A 17,891-nucleotide genomic window follows, 5' to 3' on the forward strand; every position below is an offset into this window, starting at 1 on the left:
CTGAAAGTTTACAGGTTGTTTGGTGGAGAGGATAATACAGTAATACAGTGACATTTACTACGACGATAGCTGCTAAACGTTAAAAAACATAAAAAACCTACCCGGAGTTTGCCTTTGGCAAATATGAGCCTATTAATAAGTGAATTATTAGTAAATATCGCGGAATTTCCGGTGGTGTAACACGGAAGAAGGTGGTTTTTTTTCCTACGCTGTGTTGGGCGACGTGGCCTCCTGGAGCAGAGAGATGGAAACGACGAAAGACAGAAATGAACTCCCGCAAGTTTCAGAAAACACCGACGAGAGCCCCGCTGAGGAAAGCGAACAGGAGAACACCGCGGCGAGGGACCGGGAACATGACCAGAGTCAGTGGAACATGGAAAGGAACTGGGGCTTCTCGTTAAAGGAGATATACGAGCTCGCACTTAAATTCTTTAAAGGTATAGTCTGTAACCTGGTCTTCTAAATGGGTAAACTGTGTTTTCTTTTTTTTAAAGTGTTATATCAAATCTAATTTTAACATTAGACGCACCTATAGCCTCTTCTAAATGTGTCAAAACCTCTGGTCAAACTTACAGACCTAGTGCACCATTTTGGATGTTATAACCTATAAAGTCTCTACATTGCCTTTTGCTAATGTGTATGATTGCTAATGAAGGCTTATTTCAAATGTCATGACAGCTTTGTAGTGTCATGTATCCTACTTAACAGATACCAACAGTGGATCATTGTAGGAACTCCCTACACAAAGGTTTAAATAATGTATGCTAGCTCCAAATATTCAAATATTTTAACTGTAATTTAGGAAACATTAACACATATGATAATCAATATTTGGGTTTTTGTTGTTTGCTTCTTACTGACTGCTGGCAGAAATGAATGGAAAGGCCTTCAACCCAACATATGAAGAAAACCTGCGCTTGGTTGCACTTCATAAGCAAGTCTCGCTTGGCCCATATAACCCAAGTGCTTTCCCAGAGGTTGGGTTCTTCGATGTACAGGGAAATGACAGAAGGTTAGTTCTTTAAGATTTAATTTGTAATTCTTATGATAGGAAGGATGTATCATTTATGTGACTGTGTATATACATGCATAACTAAAGAAAAAAAAGTGTAATACTGTAAAGATATGTAATGTATCCAGGCGTAAGATTCTCTGATTAATTTATTTATTAAACAAGTTAGAGACGTTGTGTTTTTTTATTTATTAATGTTTTTAATTTAAAATCAAAGGAAAGAATGGGCAAAGCTGGGCAGTATGGCCAAGGAAGATGCCATGGAGGATTTTGTGATGCTTCTGAACTCCTGCTGTAGCCAGTTTTCACCATATGTCACATCACACAAGATTGAGAAGGAGGAACAAGAGAGAAGAGTGTAAGTGTGACCCTATGGACATGCATTCAATGCCTAGTCCTCATGTTGGCTTTAAAAATCACTGTAACAGTAAAAGGAAACGTTATTTAGGAAATAAATCTGTGTCCCCGAAGGACCCCAGTGGAGAGGCATGCCAAGCTTAACAGAAAGTAAGACAAAGATTCCATTCAGCCTCATGAATTTAGACTGGCGTTGAGAACCTTTCCCACCTAAACACCTATAGTGAGGCTGATTCATTCAAAACTAGGCAAACAACTTAATGTATCAGTTAAAGGACAAAATAGAATGGATGTTTCCTAACAGTTTAAACTTTCATGCACCTAAAAATGAAATATAATTAAAAATTATGAACAATAATTTTGTATTTTTTACCAAACCTAAGTTGAAATTAGCACTAACACACAATTAAAATATTAGAAGTATATAATACTTCAAGTTGTTGCCAATTTTCTCAAAGCTGGTAGATATAAAACGCGTTTGTGGATGGGGCGTGGATGGAAGAGATTCATGATGCTTACTTAGGATTTTATTAGCAGACCAGTTTTCCTCCAGGTACTGGTAATTTCCTCTATCTATGAAGGTACTTTTTCTCTATTTAAAACGCGAAGACGACTTGCATGTTTTCAGATTGTGTGTGTGTATGTGTGCAGAAGAGAAGAGGAGGAGCGCCTCCAAGCAAAAAGAGAGGAGGAGGAACGGCAAAAGCAAGAGGAAGCACGACTTCTCAAAGAGGAGGAAGAGAGGAGGAAGCAGGAAGCAGAACAATTACTTATTCTGGAACAGAAGTAAGTGCCTAGTGAGCAGAAATGTGTTCTCAGCTAAATAAGAACATGCCAGGGAGCAATAAATCCACGTTTTACTGACTCATGTACAATTAAGCACGGTTTCTCCTTAATGTAAGCTGTTATTTGTACATAAAGGTAATAATAAATAATAACGTTTTTTTGCTAATTTTTGGTTCTGTTGTTTTTAAAAGACAGTACTTGTGTATGGTTGCTTTAATCCATGTATAATTTAGTTTAACCCTTGAAGTGCAATACAAGTTTTGATGGTGTGGGTCTTTGTGATTAATCAGATCACAGAGTTTTGAAGTGTAATTTTTTTTAGTCTAAAATGTTCAAAAATAGTCTCTCAAACCAGTGTAGTGTGCAGCAGGTAGTGTCGCAGTCACACAGCTCCAGGGACCTAAATGGAAAGACACTACTACTAAATATAATTCCATTTGTGTTAGTCTTTCATTGATTAGATTATTTTACATTTAAATATTTATTAGAAGATAGCTTCAGTCTTAAGAAGGAACAACACATTTCACCGATATAAGCAGGCTTTTCCAAGCCAACTTCAAATTTTGTTCAGTATTCTAGTTGCACTGCAGTGGAAGGTTTTAGCAGTACGGCTCCTACTGGTAAAATATTGAGTTTCTTGTTAAGCGACTAGCTGAGCTTAGTTTAAAAAAAAATTGCAGCTCTTGCAGTTTGAGCTTTTGGGCAATTCCAATTTCATCTCCACACGTGTATGTATTTATTTGTAGGAAACAGATCATGGCTGCTCTGAATGCGCAGACAGCCATTCAGTTCCAGCAGTATGCACAGCAGCAGTTCCCCAACAGCCCAGAACAGCAGCAGTTACTCGTCCAACAACTACAGGAACAGCACTACCAACAGTACATTCAACAAGCGTACCAAGTCCAGCAGGTTTGAAAGCAGCTTTTGCTTAAGTTCCGGTTGGGTCTGTGTAAGAAAACCTGTTTTACACAAGGCAGCTCCAATTGTATTCTTTGTGGGGCTGTAGTAAAAAATATGTAAGGGGTTTGAACTTCATTGAAAATGTCACCAATCCACCCACAAGATAAACAGTGTGTTGAAATGTAATGGCTGTGTAGACAGATATTTTATTACTTATAATGATGTTCATAATTTATTCCCCCAATATATAGCAAAGAGTTTTTATAAAAATGTATACAACATATTTTATCAATTATTATTTTTACCTCAACTCACATGAGATCTCAGTAGAGCAGGCTGTTCAGAATATTCTGCGCTGATTTGAGTATTATTATTTTTCCGGTTAGTCAAATTCACTTATTATGGAGCATTTCAACCTTCAATACATTAGTTTTCAAATGTTCAAAAGGAATATTAATATTTATTGATCTATTTAGGGGTGGCACAGCGCAACCAGTCGTGTCCCTGTCACACAGCTCCAGGAACCAGGGGTTATGAGTTCATGCCCTGCTCCCGGTGACCTGACAGCGAGGAGTTTGGTGTGTTTTCACTTTCAAAATGTTTCCTGTTTCCTCCCACGGTCCAAAAACACACATGGTGGATTGGCGACTCAAAAGTGTCCCTAGGTGTGAGTGAATGTGTGAGAGCTTATTCTGAATCACTGGGCACAAGGCAAGAACACCGTGGTGGGGGCACCAGTCCTTCGCAGGGCGAGATAGTTTGTTACCCAAATTGGGATTTGAACCACAACCCCAGGACCCTGTTGCCGTGTGGTTGTGGTGCTACTTATTGTCTTGTTGTGTATTCAGTATTTCAAATTACTATTAACTTACTCAAAAGGTGTGTATAAAGTCTGATGACCTATATAAATCAGAATGATCACTAATGTGAAATATTATGGATGTCAATATGTTTGTGACAATTTCTTAGTGTTTTACATCTTCCTAAGTCATCCCTACTATGTAAATTAACTTAAGTTGTTGTGTAGTAGCATAGAATTAAGTAGGGGTTTCACTAATAAATCATTTATTCATTATCTGTAACCGCTTATCCCGTTCAGGGTCAGCACAAGGCAGGAACACACCCTGGAGGGGGCGCCAGTCATTCACAGGGCGACACACACACACACATTCAGTCACACACTCACACCTATGGACCCTTTGGAGTCCCAATCCACCTACCAACATGTGTTTTTGGAAGGAAGAATTTTTTGGGGGAAACCGGAGCACCCGGAGGAAACCCACAGGGAGAACACAGCAAACTCCTCACAGACAGTCGCCCGGAGCGGGACTTGAACCCACAACCTCCAGGACTGCGACACTACCTGTTGCACCACCGTGCCGCCTGGTTTCACTAATATGTGTGAATTTGTGTTTGAACACAGATGGCTTTACAAAGACAGCAAGACTCAGCTGAAACTCTGGATGCTCAGCTACCAGCTTCACATTCAAATAACCTTGTATCAGTCAGAGATCCCAGCAACCACTCAGAGCTTTCACAGAGTCAAAAGCAAGAGGCAAACCCAAAACCATGTCGTTTATTCATAGAAGGAAAACCAGGAGGTGTGTTTTTTAAATTGTAAAAAATTATAATGTATTTGATTTTTTTAAATATTAATGGTATTTGGATGAAACCTTTATGCTGAATGACAAATAGTTAAAATAGGCAAATGTTATTTTAGGAGTGTTGCCCAAGGACTCTTATTGGTATAGAGTGATTGCCTGAATGGGGAACTGAACCACAGTCTCCCACATGGAGTACAGCTTGTTAGCCAATACACTATTATCCATGTATTTCTTTAATCTCATCTCTCATTTTTTCTATGTTTTACAGACATGGCTATCCTGGCTCCCTCTATGTGGACAAGACCTCAGATAAAGGACTTTAAGGAGAAGATGGCTCAGGACGCAGAATCTGTGATCACTGTGGGCAGAGGGGAGGTGCTGACCGTTCGGGTGCCCACTCATGAGGAGGGCACTTATCTTTTCTGGGAATTTGCTACAGATCACTATGATATTGGCTTTGGTTTATATTTTGAGTGGCCCAACACTAGAAATGGAACAAGTGCTGATACAGTGGAGCCTATTTCTGAAAATCAAGATGCAGGTAGGAAATGGGGTTGAATCTAATTGAAGTATCAATGTCCAAAGGAACAAATGAACTACAGTTTTAAAATACGTACAGTTAAGAATCCAAATGTACAATCAATATGAGGTCAGTATAATTCCAGACATAATATCAGTGCCATTCATTCATTGTCTGTAAGCGCTTATCCAGTTCAGGGTTGCTGTGTGTCCGGACCCTACCTGGAATCACTGGGCGCAAGGCAGGAACACACTCTGTTAAGAGACAGTGTCCTTGTTATTACAAGGCAGATTTAAAAAGCAGCAGTCAGTAGTTACTGTGACATGTGGATAACATTTTAATACACTATTATATAACTTTGGCTGTGATAAATCATGCAAGGCATTACATGTTTCAGTGCAAATCAATAGAACTGCATGTTTTTCATGGGCATGCATAAAAAAATCAGAAAATAAAGACCCTTGATACATGTGGAATATGAAAATATTTTTCATGAAGAATCATTGCAGTAAATGCTGCTTCAAATCTAATAACAGCTGCATGTAATTCTTTCCACTGAAGGTCAGAATGAAGAAGAGATAGGAAACACAAAGAAGAGCCAAACAGGAAGCAGCTGCTCTCATGTGAACGAGGTGGTGCCCATCTATCGGCGGGACAGTCACGAGGAAGTGTACGCAGGCAGTCACCAGTACCCAGGCCAAGGAGTTTACCTGCTTAAGTTTGACAATTCCTACTCCCTCTGGAGATCAAAGGTTGTTTATTACAGAGTCTACTACACCAGATAGATTTTGCAAAGGCATTCTTGGTCACAAAACCAGGTTCTGCACTCTTGCACCTAGTCTGCTGTGTTTGGCTCAGAGCCATAGCAAGTACAGAAATAAGCTCAAAGAGAAGTGTAAAATGTTAACAAACACTAAAGTATAGTGTGCAGCTACCAAAAAAATATCCTTTTCTTGGTTATGAATGCTGGAGCTAAAAGCAGATAGATCTAGGAGCTATACCCTACTTTGTTTAGTTTATCAAAAGATGAATGAGTCGTGTACTACATGTTTGTAGCTTTCTATTACAAGTTTTGTCTGACGTTAAAAAAATGCCATATGGTGGAATTAAGTCATCGTTAACTCTCTTCACTCATTAAATGACTTGATTAATGAAGGAGGTAGTAGTATGAATAGATTATGGCTAATGACTGAAGAAGCTGAAAGAAATTCAATACATGTTATTATTTATATTATTTACAATATGCAGCAAAGTGGATACCAGAGAACCCAGCGTCTGCATGTTTGCTGCTTGAATTTACTAGTGGGCTTATTCCTGCAGGTCGTTTACTGACTGGAGATTTCGTTAGCTGTAGTATCTTAAAAAAATCTTTGAAACTGAATGAAGGATTACAGGGAGTGGGTTTTAGGGAGGAGGGGTTAATTTGATCATTTTAATATTTTCATTATTGGCCCACAGTAAGTGTTACACTGGAAACACGTTTGATTTATTGCAAAGACTGAGGGTGGAGTTTATTAAGGTTTATTTTCAACTCTTTAACACTTTTTTTTAATAACCTAATCAGTAACATGCTTTGATGTAGTTGCTTTAACATTATTAATTATAATGGAATGTCAAAACATGAACAGGTCTCTCTTGACCCACAGGCATTTGCACAGCAGACAAAACAGCTTCTGCATCATTGTTTATATGTGAATACGTATGACACATTATGTGGTGGACCACCTGACTAATCAACATTTGATGAAAAATACACTACAAAACCAAAAGTTTGTGGACACCTCGACATTTGATATTTCCTCTGAAATTATGGACATTAAAATGTAGTTTGTCCTATTACTGCAGCTTAAAGCTGGTGGGCTTTCTACCATATGCTCATCAACCATGTGTTAGTTATGGCTGCTTTAAGCTTATGAAGCTGTTTCATAGCATCCCTTTTTATTTCATGCTATTCATTCAAAAATGATAATGCAAGCTGTGTGTGTGTGTGTGTGTGTACGTACACAGCTGAATGTATCCAAAATGTGTGAACATGAATTCGTTAACTGGACTGTTTACAAGCCTTTGGCCATAAATTTTATGATGTCTATAGTCTTTAGCAACTACAGATCAAATAATGCAATACAGAAAACCTAGGCCTAGCAGAAGGGCTGTGCAGAGTCTTAATATATTGTAATATATGTGTTTTATAAATATTCTGGACAAAGTACTGAAATGTGCCTTATGTACTTATTTGAAGTGCACTGATTGATTTTTAACTTTGGGAATATCCTGAAAATAAAATTTTATTTAGACTTTATTTTAAATGTTGCCATGAATTCTACACAATATGACCTGTAAACTTTTCTCTTGTAGAGAAATCTTGTTGACTACTGCTGCTCTCTGTACTGGTAAAGGGTATATATTCTTTTTGTTTGTTGTTGAATTAAAATGAATAACAAGGTATGCGTTTACTTGCATGTGTTTTTCAGGAATCCCTGTCAGTTTTAAATGTTTTAATACCGGATGGACAAAAATCACACCATCTTTAAATTCTTTCTGATCCGTTTAGCTCAGTAATTGTTCCTGGACAAAGGGGGACAGGAAACGTTATTTGTGAATATTAATTTTAGCCACCCACTTGTGCACAGTAATGCAATCAGATCACACATTGTTTGTAGCTAGGCAAAAGTCATTACACTTCAAACAAAGTGTTTTTTTAATATATGAAGAAACGTGATTGTGGTCAGGAAATAAAATTAAAACAGTAAAATGTGCAGTTTTCTTCGGTTTTGTATTGTTCTCAGCATTAAATACCTTCCATAATATAAAAAGGTAATATAACATTGACTCTGTATCCTGCTGAGATAATGTTTAATGACCTGCTGATACCTTAATTATGTTTGGCTGCGTTTATAGCACTGCGCAAAACACTCAGCCATCTGATCTTGTCCTGCTGTCTGTCTGTGGCACACATCCACTGCCGCGTAGGACTCTTGAGGCAAAAAGTATTCTGCACATCTGTGAAGAAAAGTTAAACACAGTATCATAAAATACTCTGCTTTACACATTCGGGTCCACTCTGTGTTGCAGAAGCGTAATCTGGCAACTTTCTCTTTATGATGTGTGTGTTCACGTTTTGGCCTTCATTTCAGGTCATTTTTTTTTTTTTATTAAATTAAGCAATATTTACTTTAAAAAGCATCAGCCTCAATGTGTGTGGGAGAAAGAGTAGTGTACCACTGAGAGTATGCTCTGAGGGGGTCAATGTCCATGTAGAGCTTTTCAGCACTGTAAATATTGTTACACCTTTCTGCAAACTCTGAAATTGTCAATGTTTGCCATTTCATCTATTATTGTTTTTAAGTTTTATTAATGTAATTTGTCACTGATGTGCATTTATTTAATGAACGCTGCAAAACAAGGAACTACAATCATATAAATCAGGGATAACCTCTTACTGATCCAAATAAGCTTTCATTGTGCTCTAAATAATTTCTTGTGCTCATCTAGGAGAAAATAAATAAATCAATCAATAAAACCTAGTACATTTTTATACTGAGTGGAGACATATTTCCACAAAAAAGCAATGATTCACTTCGTACAGTGTGAATGTGAACGTGCCCTGACTCCTCCGTCCCCTTATTTAACCCAGGAATATATATTGGTATTATAGTTGATTTCCAATCGGTGGCCACTAGGAGGAATGCGGATACAGATTACAGAGCCACTGCGATAGAAAACCTCATGGCTACCTCAGTCTTCTGTGGGCGTGCTACAGTACTCTCTTCTTTTGTGGGACATATTCAGTCTGGAATCTAAACCTCTGAAGCTAAACATAGATGACCGTGCTGAGACGGCTGTACTCACATTTTGTGTCCATGATCTCGGAGAGACTGAGGCTGTGCAGCGCTACAGAGGCCAGAAATGTGTAGGAGATGTTAACAGCCAAAGTGAAGGGCATGTACGACTCCCTCTTCTCACTAATCACCAGAGCATCATTAAACAGGAACAGGCCAAGCTCATTTACACACTCGTATATCCTGAAAAGGAGAGAGAACGTGCTGTAAATAGTCTTTTTAATATACTTCAAGTAATAATAAATTAATTATTTAATTTAGTATCAAATTATTGACCAACTTTCTGGTAAAGTTCAGTTGGTTCTCAACAATGTCGGATCAGAACCACATTATATAAGTTTCATGAAAACCTTTCTCCATTTTTTTTTTCTATTTCTAGTTTGCTACATTTGAACACAGTAGCTGTCCTTCATGTTGTGTTAACAATTCATGATGAATGGACCAGCAGGAATACTACCAAGATCACAAGGAAATATAAGATTGACTTCCATTGAAAATAAAATTGTTCCTTCTCCTATAAAGTTGCTATCTTAGAGACACATGTTTATCTTTGGCGAGAGACGATACATTGTCTATGGCAAAAGCCAGATTGTGAATGTCACCAAATATCTTTATGTGCTACTGTATCTTGAAGGCGCTCTGTTACCTGATCTGCGCATTAAAGTTGGCAGTAGTACCTGAGGGACGGAGCTATGTCTTCATTAATGCAGGCCAGTAAGGACACATCCTGTGTGGTGATCAGATGCCGGCCGCGTTCTTGTAGATTCTGCCACAATACAATGCAATTCAGCTGTTTTGTATTGGGTGCTGGTATTTTAATTTTCAATTCATGGGTTGTTTGAATTACAGAACACTGACACGCCTTTTAATGGGTCAGAGAAACCTGAGCACCTTCATAAATATTTGGAACAGTGGAACTCACTGGGCAGCTCTTGATGGTCCGTTGAACTTCCAGCATTTTAAAGTCCAGGTCGGAGCACTTTTTTAACTGTTGGGGGGGGAACAAGCCAAATTCAATTGAGTATACATATCCCTCAAAGTAAAATGTGCTTACTCTAAGATACAAAGGCTACTATAATGTCATCTTTGGGTCTGCATTTTGATTATTTGGGTGAGACAATATATTTTGAATATGGGCGCAACGAGTTCAATTAGACAAACATAATTCAGTTTTTCATCAAATTGAGTGTTTGGGTTTGGGATTCAAATTCTTGACTCTGGGGAGAGGGACGGACGAATAAAATGAATTTCTTTTGTTTCATTTCATTTGACTAGTAGATATCTCTGCTTGGGCGGATGATACCATCCCATCTGTAGACACGCCCCTGCAAAGATATAACTAGTAAATTAATTAATTCCTCTGACACTGTACACATTACTGTGCTGTAGAAGCAAGTCCGGGCAAGATTTACATAGACTCATCTCCTATTATCTTCATCACATCAGTTTAGATACACTAATGTTTACTTTTTAAAATTAAAAATAAACAAATAATGTAATTTTCCACTAAAGGTATAAAGCTCCTTTCCCAAGGATTACGCCCTTGTGAGATGAAGACTCAAACTGCTTTGTCAACTGCTTTGATATGTTCAGGCCACTAGATAGACCATAATGTGAATAATGTGAAGGATAACAATTGGAGAAAATAGTTGATCACCTGCTATGTAAAATTGGCCTGCTACCCTGGATTCTGTGTTTTAATGGAATAGAGCAACAGTGGCACCACCACTGGCAACATATATTGGTTTTGTTATTTATTTATTTTTTGTTATTTATAGCACATTCATGCTCCTACCACAGTAGTGGCCATTCTGTGGCAGTGTAAACTCCATTATGTATGTTGATTTTACAGACTTACAGCTCAGTCTATATAAAAATATAAAGTGTGCTCTTTTTACAATTAGTGGACTTCACTGTTTAATGTTTTATTTACATTCTGGTATAGCCACATACAATTGTAAAGTGACTAAACTGAAAGCTGAAAAATATTACTGATTACCTTGTAGACAAAACTCCTGTAGTTCAGCAGAGTGTTGAAGGCAGAAGACAAGTGTGTGTGATCAGGATGTTGAGGTGGTGTGTGTAGCATTAAAGCCTGGAGCAAAGTCACATACTCCTCCACTCGTAAGGAAGGACTCAAGAACAGTTCTTGAAGACTGGACACAGATGTGAACACTTGTTAAAACACTGCTTTAAACATTTATTTGGGAAAAGACCTCTTTGAGCTTACCTTAACATTCTAGTCTCGAGAATCCTGTTGTGTCTCTTTAGAAAGGCTCGAAATGCAGGAAGCATCTCTCTGCACTACAAAGCAAGCAAAATTGCAAATGTTTTTGATAAAGGTTCAATAGATTCAAAGTAGCACAGACTTTTAATCACAGAAACTTGTGTTACATGAACACTGTAATATAAACATGTGTAGGTCACGATAAACACTTATGACCACACACTAGACTTTTGGAGCGTAAAACACTAATTTTTGCTGTTACTGCAAATCCTCTGTATTTACTGAAGCAAAAATATGCAAGGTAATGATAAAATATAGTGCAGTCCTTTTGTTTGGACCGTTTATAACATTCCTGTAAATTTCATCCATTCATTCATTCATTGTCTGTAAGTGATTATCCAGTTCAGGGTGGTGGTGGGTCCGGAGCCTTCCCGGAATCACTGGGTGCAAAGTGGGAACACACACTTGGGGGTGCCCCAATGTTTCACAAGGCGACACACACACACACACACGTGAACACTTGAGTCACCAATCACCTACTAACGTGGTGTTTTTGGACCATGCCGCCCCTGAGAAATTCATGGGTTGCAGTGAGGTAATGTTTTTGTTGCGGGTGTCACGTCACCATTTCCCACCTGGAACTGCAGGGGCGCTATGCCAGGCTGCTCTTTCTTGATTTCAGCTCTGCATTCAACACCATACTTCCGGACAGACTGACTGTTAAGCTAATGGGCATTGGTCTTCCATACACTATATGCAGTTGGCTAAGGAACTTCCTCACAAACCATGTACAGAGTGTTAGAGTTGGCTCACATCTCTCCACAGTCCTCAACATCAGCACTGGATCTCCACAGGGTTGAGTGCTGAGCATACTCCTCTATACACTGTACACGTATAACTGCAGCAGCAGCCACTCGGACAACATCACAATCAAGTTCGCTGACGACACTACTCTGGTCGGAATGATCTCTAAGGGTGATGAAACAGCATACAGGGGAAAGGTTCAAAGGCTAGTGGAGTGGTGCTCAGTGAACAACCTGGTCATTACCACCTCCAAGACCAAAGAACTGATTGTAGGAAGAAGTCCAACCTGCAATCAATCTGCATCGATGAACAGGAGGTGGGGAGGGTGTCCAGCTTCAAGTTCTTGGGGGTGTATATGGACGCAGATCTCCCATGGGGTTCTAACACTTCAGCAGTGGTGAAGAAGACCCAGCAATGTCTTTATTTCCTGAGGATCCTTAAGAGACTGAATCTGGATAAGAAATTGCTGACTGTCTTCTACTGCTGCTCCGTGGAGAGCGTTCTGACATACTGCATCTCTGCGTGGTTCTCCAGCTGTACCACAGCGCATAAAAAGACCTTACAGAGGGTCATCATCACAGCGCAGAAGATCATTGGCCACTCTCTCCCCTCCCTGGAGGACCTCAACAGCACTCGGTGCCTCAGGAGGGCTTACGCTATTATCAAGGACTGTACACACTCCAGATGTTTGAACTGCTGCCCTCAGGCAGACGTTACAGACAACTTAAAACAAGGACATCGGTTTGAGGAACAGTTCTTACGACAGGGCCTTATCTCTGTTAAACAAAAACCAAATAGTTAATGTATAAACAGATCTGGTTTTGTTTAAACAGGTTCAGTGCAATAACTGATGTTGCAGTTGTGGATTGTGTACATAGGATAACTTTTAGTTAACAATTTATGTTATGCTCTTAAATTTGTTTACTGTTTCTTTAAATAATGTTCTTTTAATTCTTTCTTGTATTAATCCCTTTTTCTCTTAATTGCACCAAGTCGAAGAGGGGGCTTTAATCCAATTCTGTTGTATAAGTAAAATGTGCAATGACAATAAAGCTTCATTTCATATTGGGGACCAAATGACGAATGGGAAAAATGGATACGTTTATCTCATACACAGCTCCTCTCCCAGCGCTGAAGAGAGTTTTACAACTCCCAGAAGCAAAACGGCCCATCACTTCACTGTGTCGGGGGTAAATTATTGCACTGTGCAGTTTAATGCGGAGAATAAGACTGTTAAAATGGGATAGACGTGTTAGCATTTTCATCATAGAATCTAATAAAAACTGTTACACATCTGCCTCTAATGCATTTCTCTGCTCTGCTGTATCTGAGTGAGTTATTCTTACACAGATCATATACAAGCTTCAGTAATCGTCTTACTTCACTCAAGTTTGGTTTGTGTGTAAAAGACTACAGACACAACCCAAATATTCCTTTGTCTGTTAAAAATGTGACATGAACAAATGGGTTATAGATCCATACTTATATTTCTTTCATTTTAATGTCTAAATGATGACTACAGGTTTTGACAGAAACAATAAAACTTTTAATTTAAAGTTGTGTGTTTGACTAATGAGTAGGTCCCCAAAATGTCAGCTATTCTGTACTGTGATGACGGCTGCAAAACATGAATATACAGTATAGGGCACAGAATTTGTGTTCCAAGGAAAAGTTTTTGAGAAGTAACCTTGCAAAAGTAATCGTGATGCCGTTGCCTTTCAAATCTTTCTGATTGGCAAGTCATGAACTGATGATGAACAGAACTGTCTGCCCTTGTGCTCCCTGCTATTCCTACCGACATGCGATGATAGAGCATTAGAGGTGGGTACCAACAGTGATCCAAAGCTTTGAGTGACAGCACGGCTGTGATTGGATAAACCAAACTGGCTATCTGATTGGACCAGCTGGTGCCTCTAGGGCAAGGGTTGAAAAACACTGCCTTAGACTTATTAACCACTCTTAAATACTCCTTTGTTGGTTGCAGCCCTCTTATGGTGTCAGTTTTGGATGGCTTGGCTCTGCTATTTTGCTTTTTCACTAGGCGAATCTGATCCCGGTACTTTTTTAGTCCCTGCTTGTGTGTGGTTCCAAGTGAGTCAAGTAGGGACTAAATGTAGGGACTGCCGTTTAAACATCGCAGAGTTCTGATTGGACAGACAGACTTGTCAGTCATGATGAAATGCAGACCTCCAGCACAAACTACCATCTGCGGTACGAACCATGCAATGGAAAAACGCCATCCAATACTCGTTTGGAGAAAAGTACCAACTGCCCATTTCTGCTGTGACTGACAACGGGTGCTCATATAGATTAGCATGTCACTGGTTTATGGGGTTAGACAAAGGTTACACACCATGGCAGAGCAAAGCCAGTTGTGCTCTCTTGGACTCCCAGCCATGAATGGCTTAGATATAACTGAGGAATTAAACTGGATCTTCCAATTACAAGGCCAATATTTTCACTAGTGTATTACCAGGGGATATGACTTCACAATTAGTCACCTATTCATAGAGATCACAGAGACCTTACCTACCTTGTCTATGGTTCTGATACCATTTGGATAGTTGTTGAAGAAATTGGTGTAAGCCCGTAGCTTGGTGCAGAATCTGACAAACACATCACCTACACATTGAAAAGGACTCCACTCTTCCAACTTCTCTGTAAGGTCCTGCAGAAACCCTCTGCAAAATACAACATGAGCAGAGATTAAACATTAAACAAAGTGTTAAAAAAGATTTTTGATTAATATACTAGAGAACACTAGACAAGAGTGTTTATTCTAATGAAAAGTATGAGGAGTTTCTTCACTTGTTGGCCTGTAATATGTCCAGCAGAGGGCTAAACAGCATTAGGAGGTTTGCAGAGCTGATAATGGCTCGATTGGAATCCAGAGCTGCTCTCAGTGGAATGTAGTAAACCGTGCGTACAGCTTGCAGCAAACGTATATAATCCTTCTCGCTTCTCAGCAGCTCCCTACAGATTGCCTCACGTCGATCTTCTTCCCTTAAAGGAACCTGAATAAAAAGAATAGCCTGGCTTTAAGGTATCCCTTCTACTTTGTTGTTTAATAATAAAGCTGACTACCTTAAATGTTGGAATTTAGACTAAACCTAAAAAAAAGTTAAAGTTACTGTAAACCAGTTGACATTAGCAACAGCTAGCAGCAGAGTTAGCAGGACTCTAGCCACCTTTCTGGAGAGGTGGTGTCAGGCTACTTGTCGACGCGTTGCCTACAGCGTAGGTTGGATGCCGAAGTATAAATTGGTATAATGCCAAAGTATAAATTAGTCACCACTAGCAGCAGAGTAAGGCTGTGACTGTTTACAGTTTAGTAAATCATTAAGTACTATTCTAATATACACCCCAATTGATCTATTTAATGAATGACCTCTTGTTTACAGTCCTGACACAGCATCTTAGTGGAGCTCAAGTCAAGACCACTTCAAAACTTTTAGGATTTTTTTTTTTTGCTTTGCATTTATGTTTTGCTGCATAACCCATAGGTTTTTTTCCTAAAGCTTTTCTGTGTTATTTATTGACTTCTTGTATGAGTAGTCGCTGTACTCTTGGAGGAATTTTGGTCTGCCTTTCATGTCTGGAAAGATTCAACCCTGTCCATAGTTTTTTCCATGCCATAATCATGGTGGCATATATCTACTATTCAATTTCTGTAAACACTAACAATAATATATAACAATAAACAATAAACAATATTTGGTTAATTGTTTTATGGTGTAATGACAAACTCATTTATGATTGATACTGAGCAAAATGTACCTTAACGTTTGACGTGAAGAAGTGACCAGCAGGTGCTCACATTCATCAGATTAAACTGACAGTTGCACCTTGCAACACGAACATCGCGTACTCACAAGGCTAGCTTACAAGGTTGCTAAAGCTGATAAGACAGGAGAACAAGGTTACAGAACATTGAGCAAACTCTGTTTCACTTCCTCACGTCATCGTCAGGGAATGATAAAACTGTGTGTAACCTTCTCTCAGTGTGAGTGTGCCCGCTGGTTTCATCCAACAACGCACGCTCTCCCTTACTCTTAATAAAATCTTTTTTTGTTACTTGACACAAGAACTGCCTGTCTGATATTTTCAGGGTAAAACTTCCACCACAAACTTGGCGTCACGAACAGGATGACCACGTCGCCTCAGTGAGCGGAGGGAGAGGCTCTGAGGACGCTCTTCGCCTGGAGCAGGTGAACCACTACGGGACCTTGCAAAACCAAGGGAAGACCCTGTGGAGAGACCCGACCGCCGACCACTGAGCGCGTGCGTCATCTGAAGAACTAGAAGTGGTGAGTGACCCTACGCTGTTCTCACGGAGAAGTCACAAGACAGATTAGAGAATATCTAACAAAAGTGTATGCTCTGCTAAAGACCCCTGTAGAAGGGGAAGGAAAATGGCAATCATACTGAGTTAGATCAGAGAATCTCGCTATTTTACGACGGTAGAATAGTTCATCCGCTCTAAGAGGGAGTGGAAAATAGTAAGCAGGTCCGGACCTCCTTGTGATTTTCTCTTGGTTGTGGGAGCCGTGAAAGGGACCAATAAACAGGCTAGTAGAACTGTGTCAAGAGAACAAAATGGGTGGCCACTAGAGTAAGTATATTTATAGGGAGGGGGACTGGACATCAGCTTTGTGCCACGATATGAGAAAACATTACGGCAATGATGTGACCAAGTATATGCCCTACTGGACGCAGGTTTTCGGGTTTCCCCCTCATGGTTCAATGAGTATTAAATTACTGAGTACGTTAAGAAGTAGAATAAAAACAGGCCCAACGGGAAACTTAAAGAGTGATAAGAAATACTGTGAGGAACATAGAGAGGGAATGCTAACCCTAACTTTTTGGGAAGAGGAAGCAGAGAAGCGGGAGAAAGACCGCACTCGAAATGTACGTAATGATGTCCCTACTAATCAATTGCCTCAGTGTGTATCCAGGAAGGTGGATCCTGACCTCGACTCTGCCCCACCGCGACTTCCCGACCAGAACCCAGCGCCAGCGCCAGCCCCAGCACCAACACCAGCCCCAGCACCGACGCCAGCCCCAGCACCGACGCCAGCCCCAGCACCGACACCAGCGCCAGCACCGACACCAGCGCCAGCATCGACACCAGCGCCAGCACCAGCCCCGACACCCCCTGTCCAAGCACCTGACCGACCAGAGGGGTTGTATTCGGAAGCCAGAGCACTGATGGAGCGCACCACTGCTGACAACCAGACGAAGCAGCCGCCTCCCTACGCGTCCGCGGATTCAAGCACGGATACAGGAATGTACTCTCCGCCCCATACTAGGTCTGGATCACGCGTCCGCACAGATGGAGATTTTTCACCAATAGGAAGAAAGACAGCGGAACCAGTGCTACATTGCCCAATGGTTGAAGTGGCTGGAGCAAGTGGACCCACACTGGTGGTCCGCTACTGGACAGAAACGGACATAAAAGATATCGCGCAAAGTCTGCCCAACCCCCTGAAGGTGGGAGGGTCGCACGCAGCGGACGAACTGATACCCTTTGTGAATTCGTTTAAACCAACCCAAACGGAATTACGCCGCCTGTACCTCCTTGTTCTCGGATCACAGTTCTCAAAGATCGACCGAGAGTGGGCAAACGGGGACCCAAAAATGGTCAACCCGAGCCTGGACCATGCGGACAATAATGACTATAGAAGGGTCATAACGGATTTACAAGGGAGACTCAAACAAGCTTTTCCTGCAATGGTCAATTCCTCCCGCATCGCCTCATGTGTCCAGAAGGACGACGAAACAGTGTCAGACTACGTTGCTCGGCTCACCATGGTCCACACTGAAAGCTGTGGATTAGATAAAC

The 17,891-nt window shown here is 40.3% G+C and overlaps 2 protein-coding genes across 2 annotated transcripts in view; one reads left to right on the forward strand and one right to left on the reverse strand.

The window, feature by feature from the left end:
* Positions 1-8,039, forward strand: zgc:162964 (uncharacterized protein LOC560569 homolog). The gene is made up of 8 exons (XM_066673268.1): positions 1-437; positions 871-1,012; positions 1,230-1,370; positions 2,021-2,155; positions 2,902-3,064; positions 4,479-4,656; positions 4,928-5,200; positions 5,741-8,039. The coding sequence occupies exons 1-8, from the start codon at positions 245-247 to the stop codon at positions 5,962-5,964; spliced, it is 1,449 nt and encodes a 482-aa protein (XP_066529365.1). The 5' UTR covers positions 1-244; the 3' UTR covers positions 5,965-8,039.
* LOC136697917 (epithelial cell-transforming sequence 2 oncogene-like) overlaps positions 5,251-17,891 on the reverse strand; it is a 30,064-nt gene continuing 17,423 nt past the window's right edge. Inside the window, exons 14-22 of the mRNA XM_066673255.1 lie at positions 14,858-15,063; positions 14,583-14,730; positions 11,249-11,322; positions 11,018-11,174; positions 9,941-10,006; positions 9,696-9,784; positions 9,029-9,201; positions 8,051-8,179; positions 5,251-5,433 (exon numbers count right to left, since the gene is read on the reverse strand). Of these exons, the coding sequence (XP_066529352.1) occupies positions 8,052-8,179; positions 9,029-9,201; positions 9,696-9,784; positions 9,941-10,006; positions 11,018-11,174; positions 11,249-11,322; positions 14,583-14,730; positions 14,858-15,063 (1,041 nt within the window). The 3' untranslated portion in view covers positions 5,251-5,433; position 8,051. The remainder of the gene's footprint in view (positions 5,434-8,050; positions 8,180-9,028; positions 9,202-9,695; positions 9,785-9,940; positions 10,007-11,017; positions 11,175-11,248; positions 11,323-14,582; positions 14,731-14,857; positions 15,064-17,891) is intronic.

The sequence above is a fragment of the Hoplias malabaricus genome, chromosome 1, assembly GCF_029633855.1.
Source record: "Hoplias malabaricus isolate fHopMal1 chromosome 1, fHopMal1.hap1, whole genome shotgun sequence".
Lineage (NCBI taxonomy): Eukaryota > Metazoa > Chordata > Actinopteri > Characiformes > Erythrinidae > Hoplias > Hoplias malabaricus.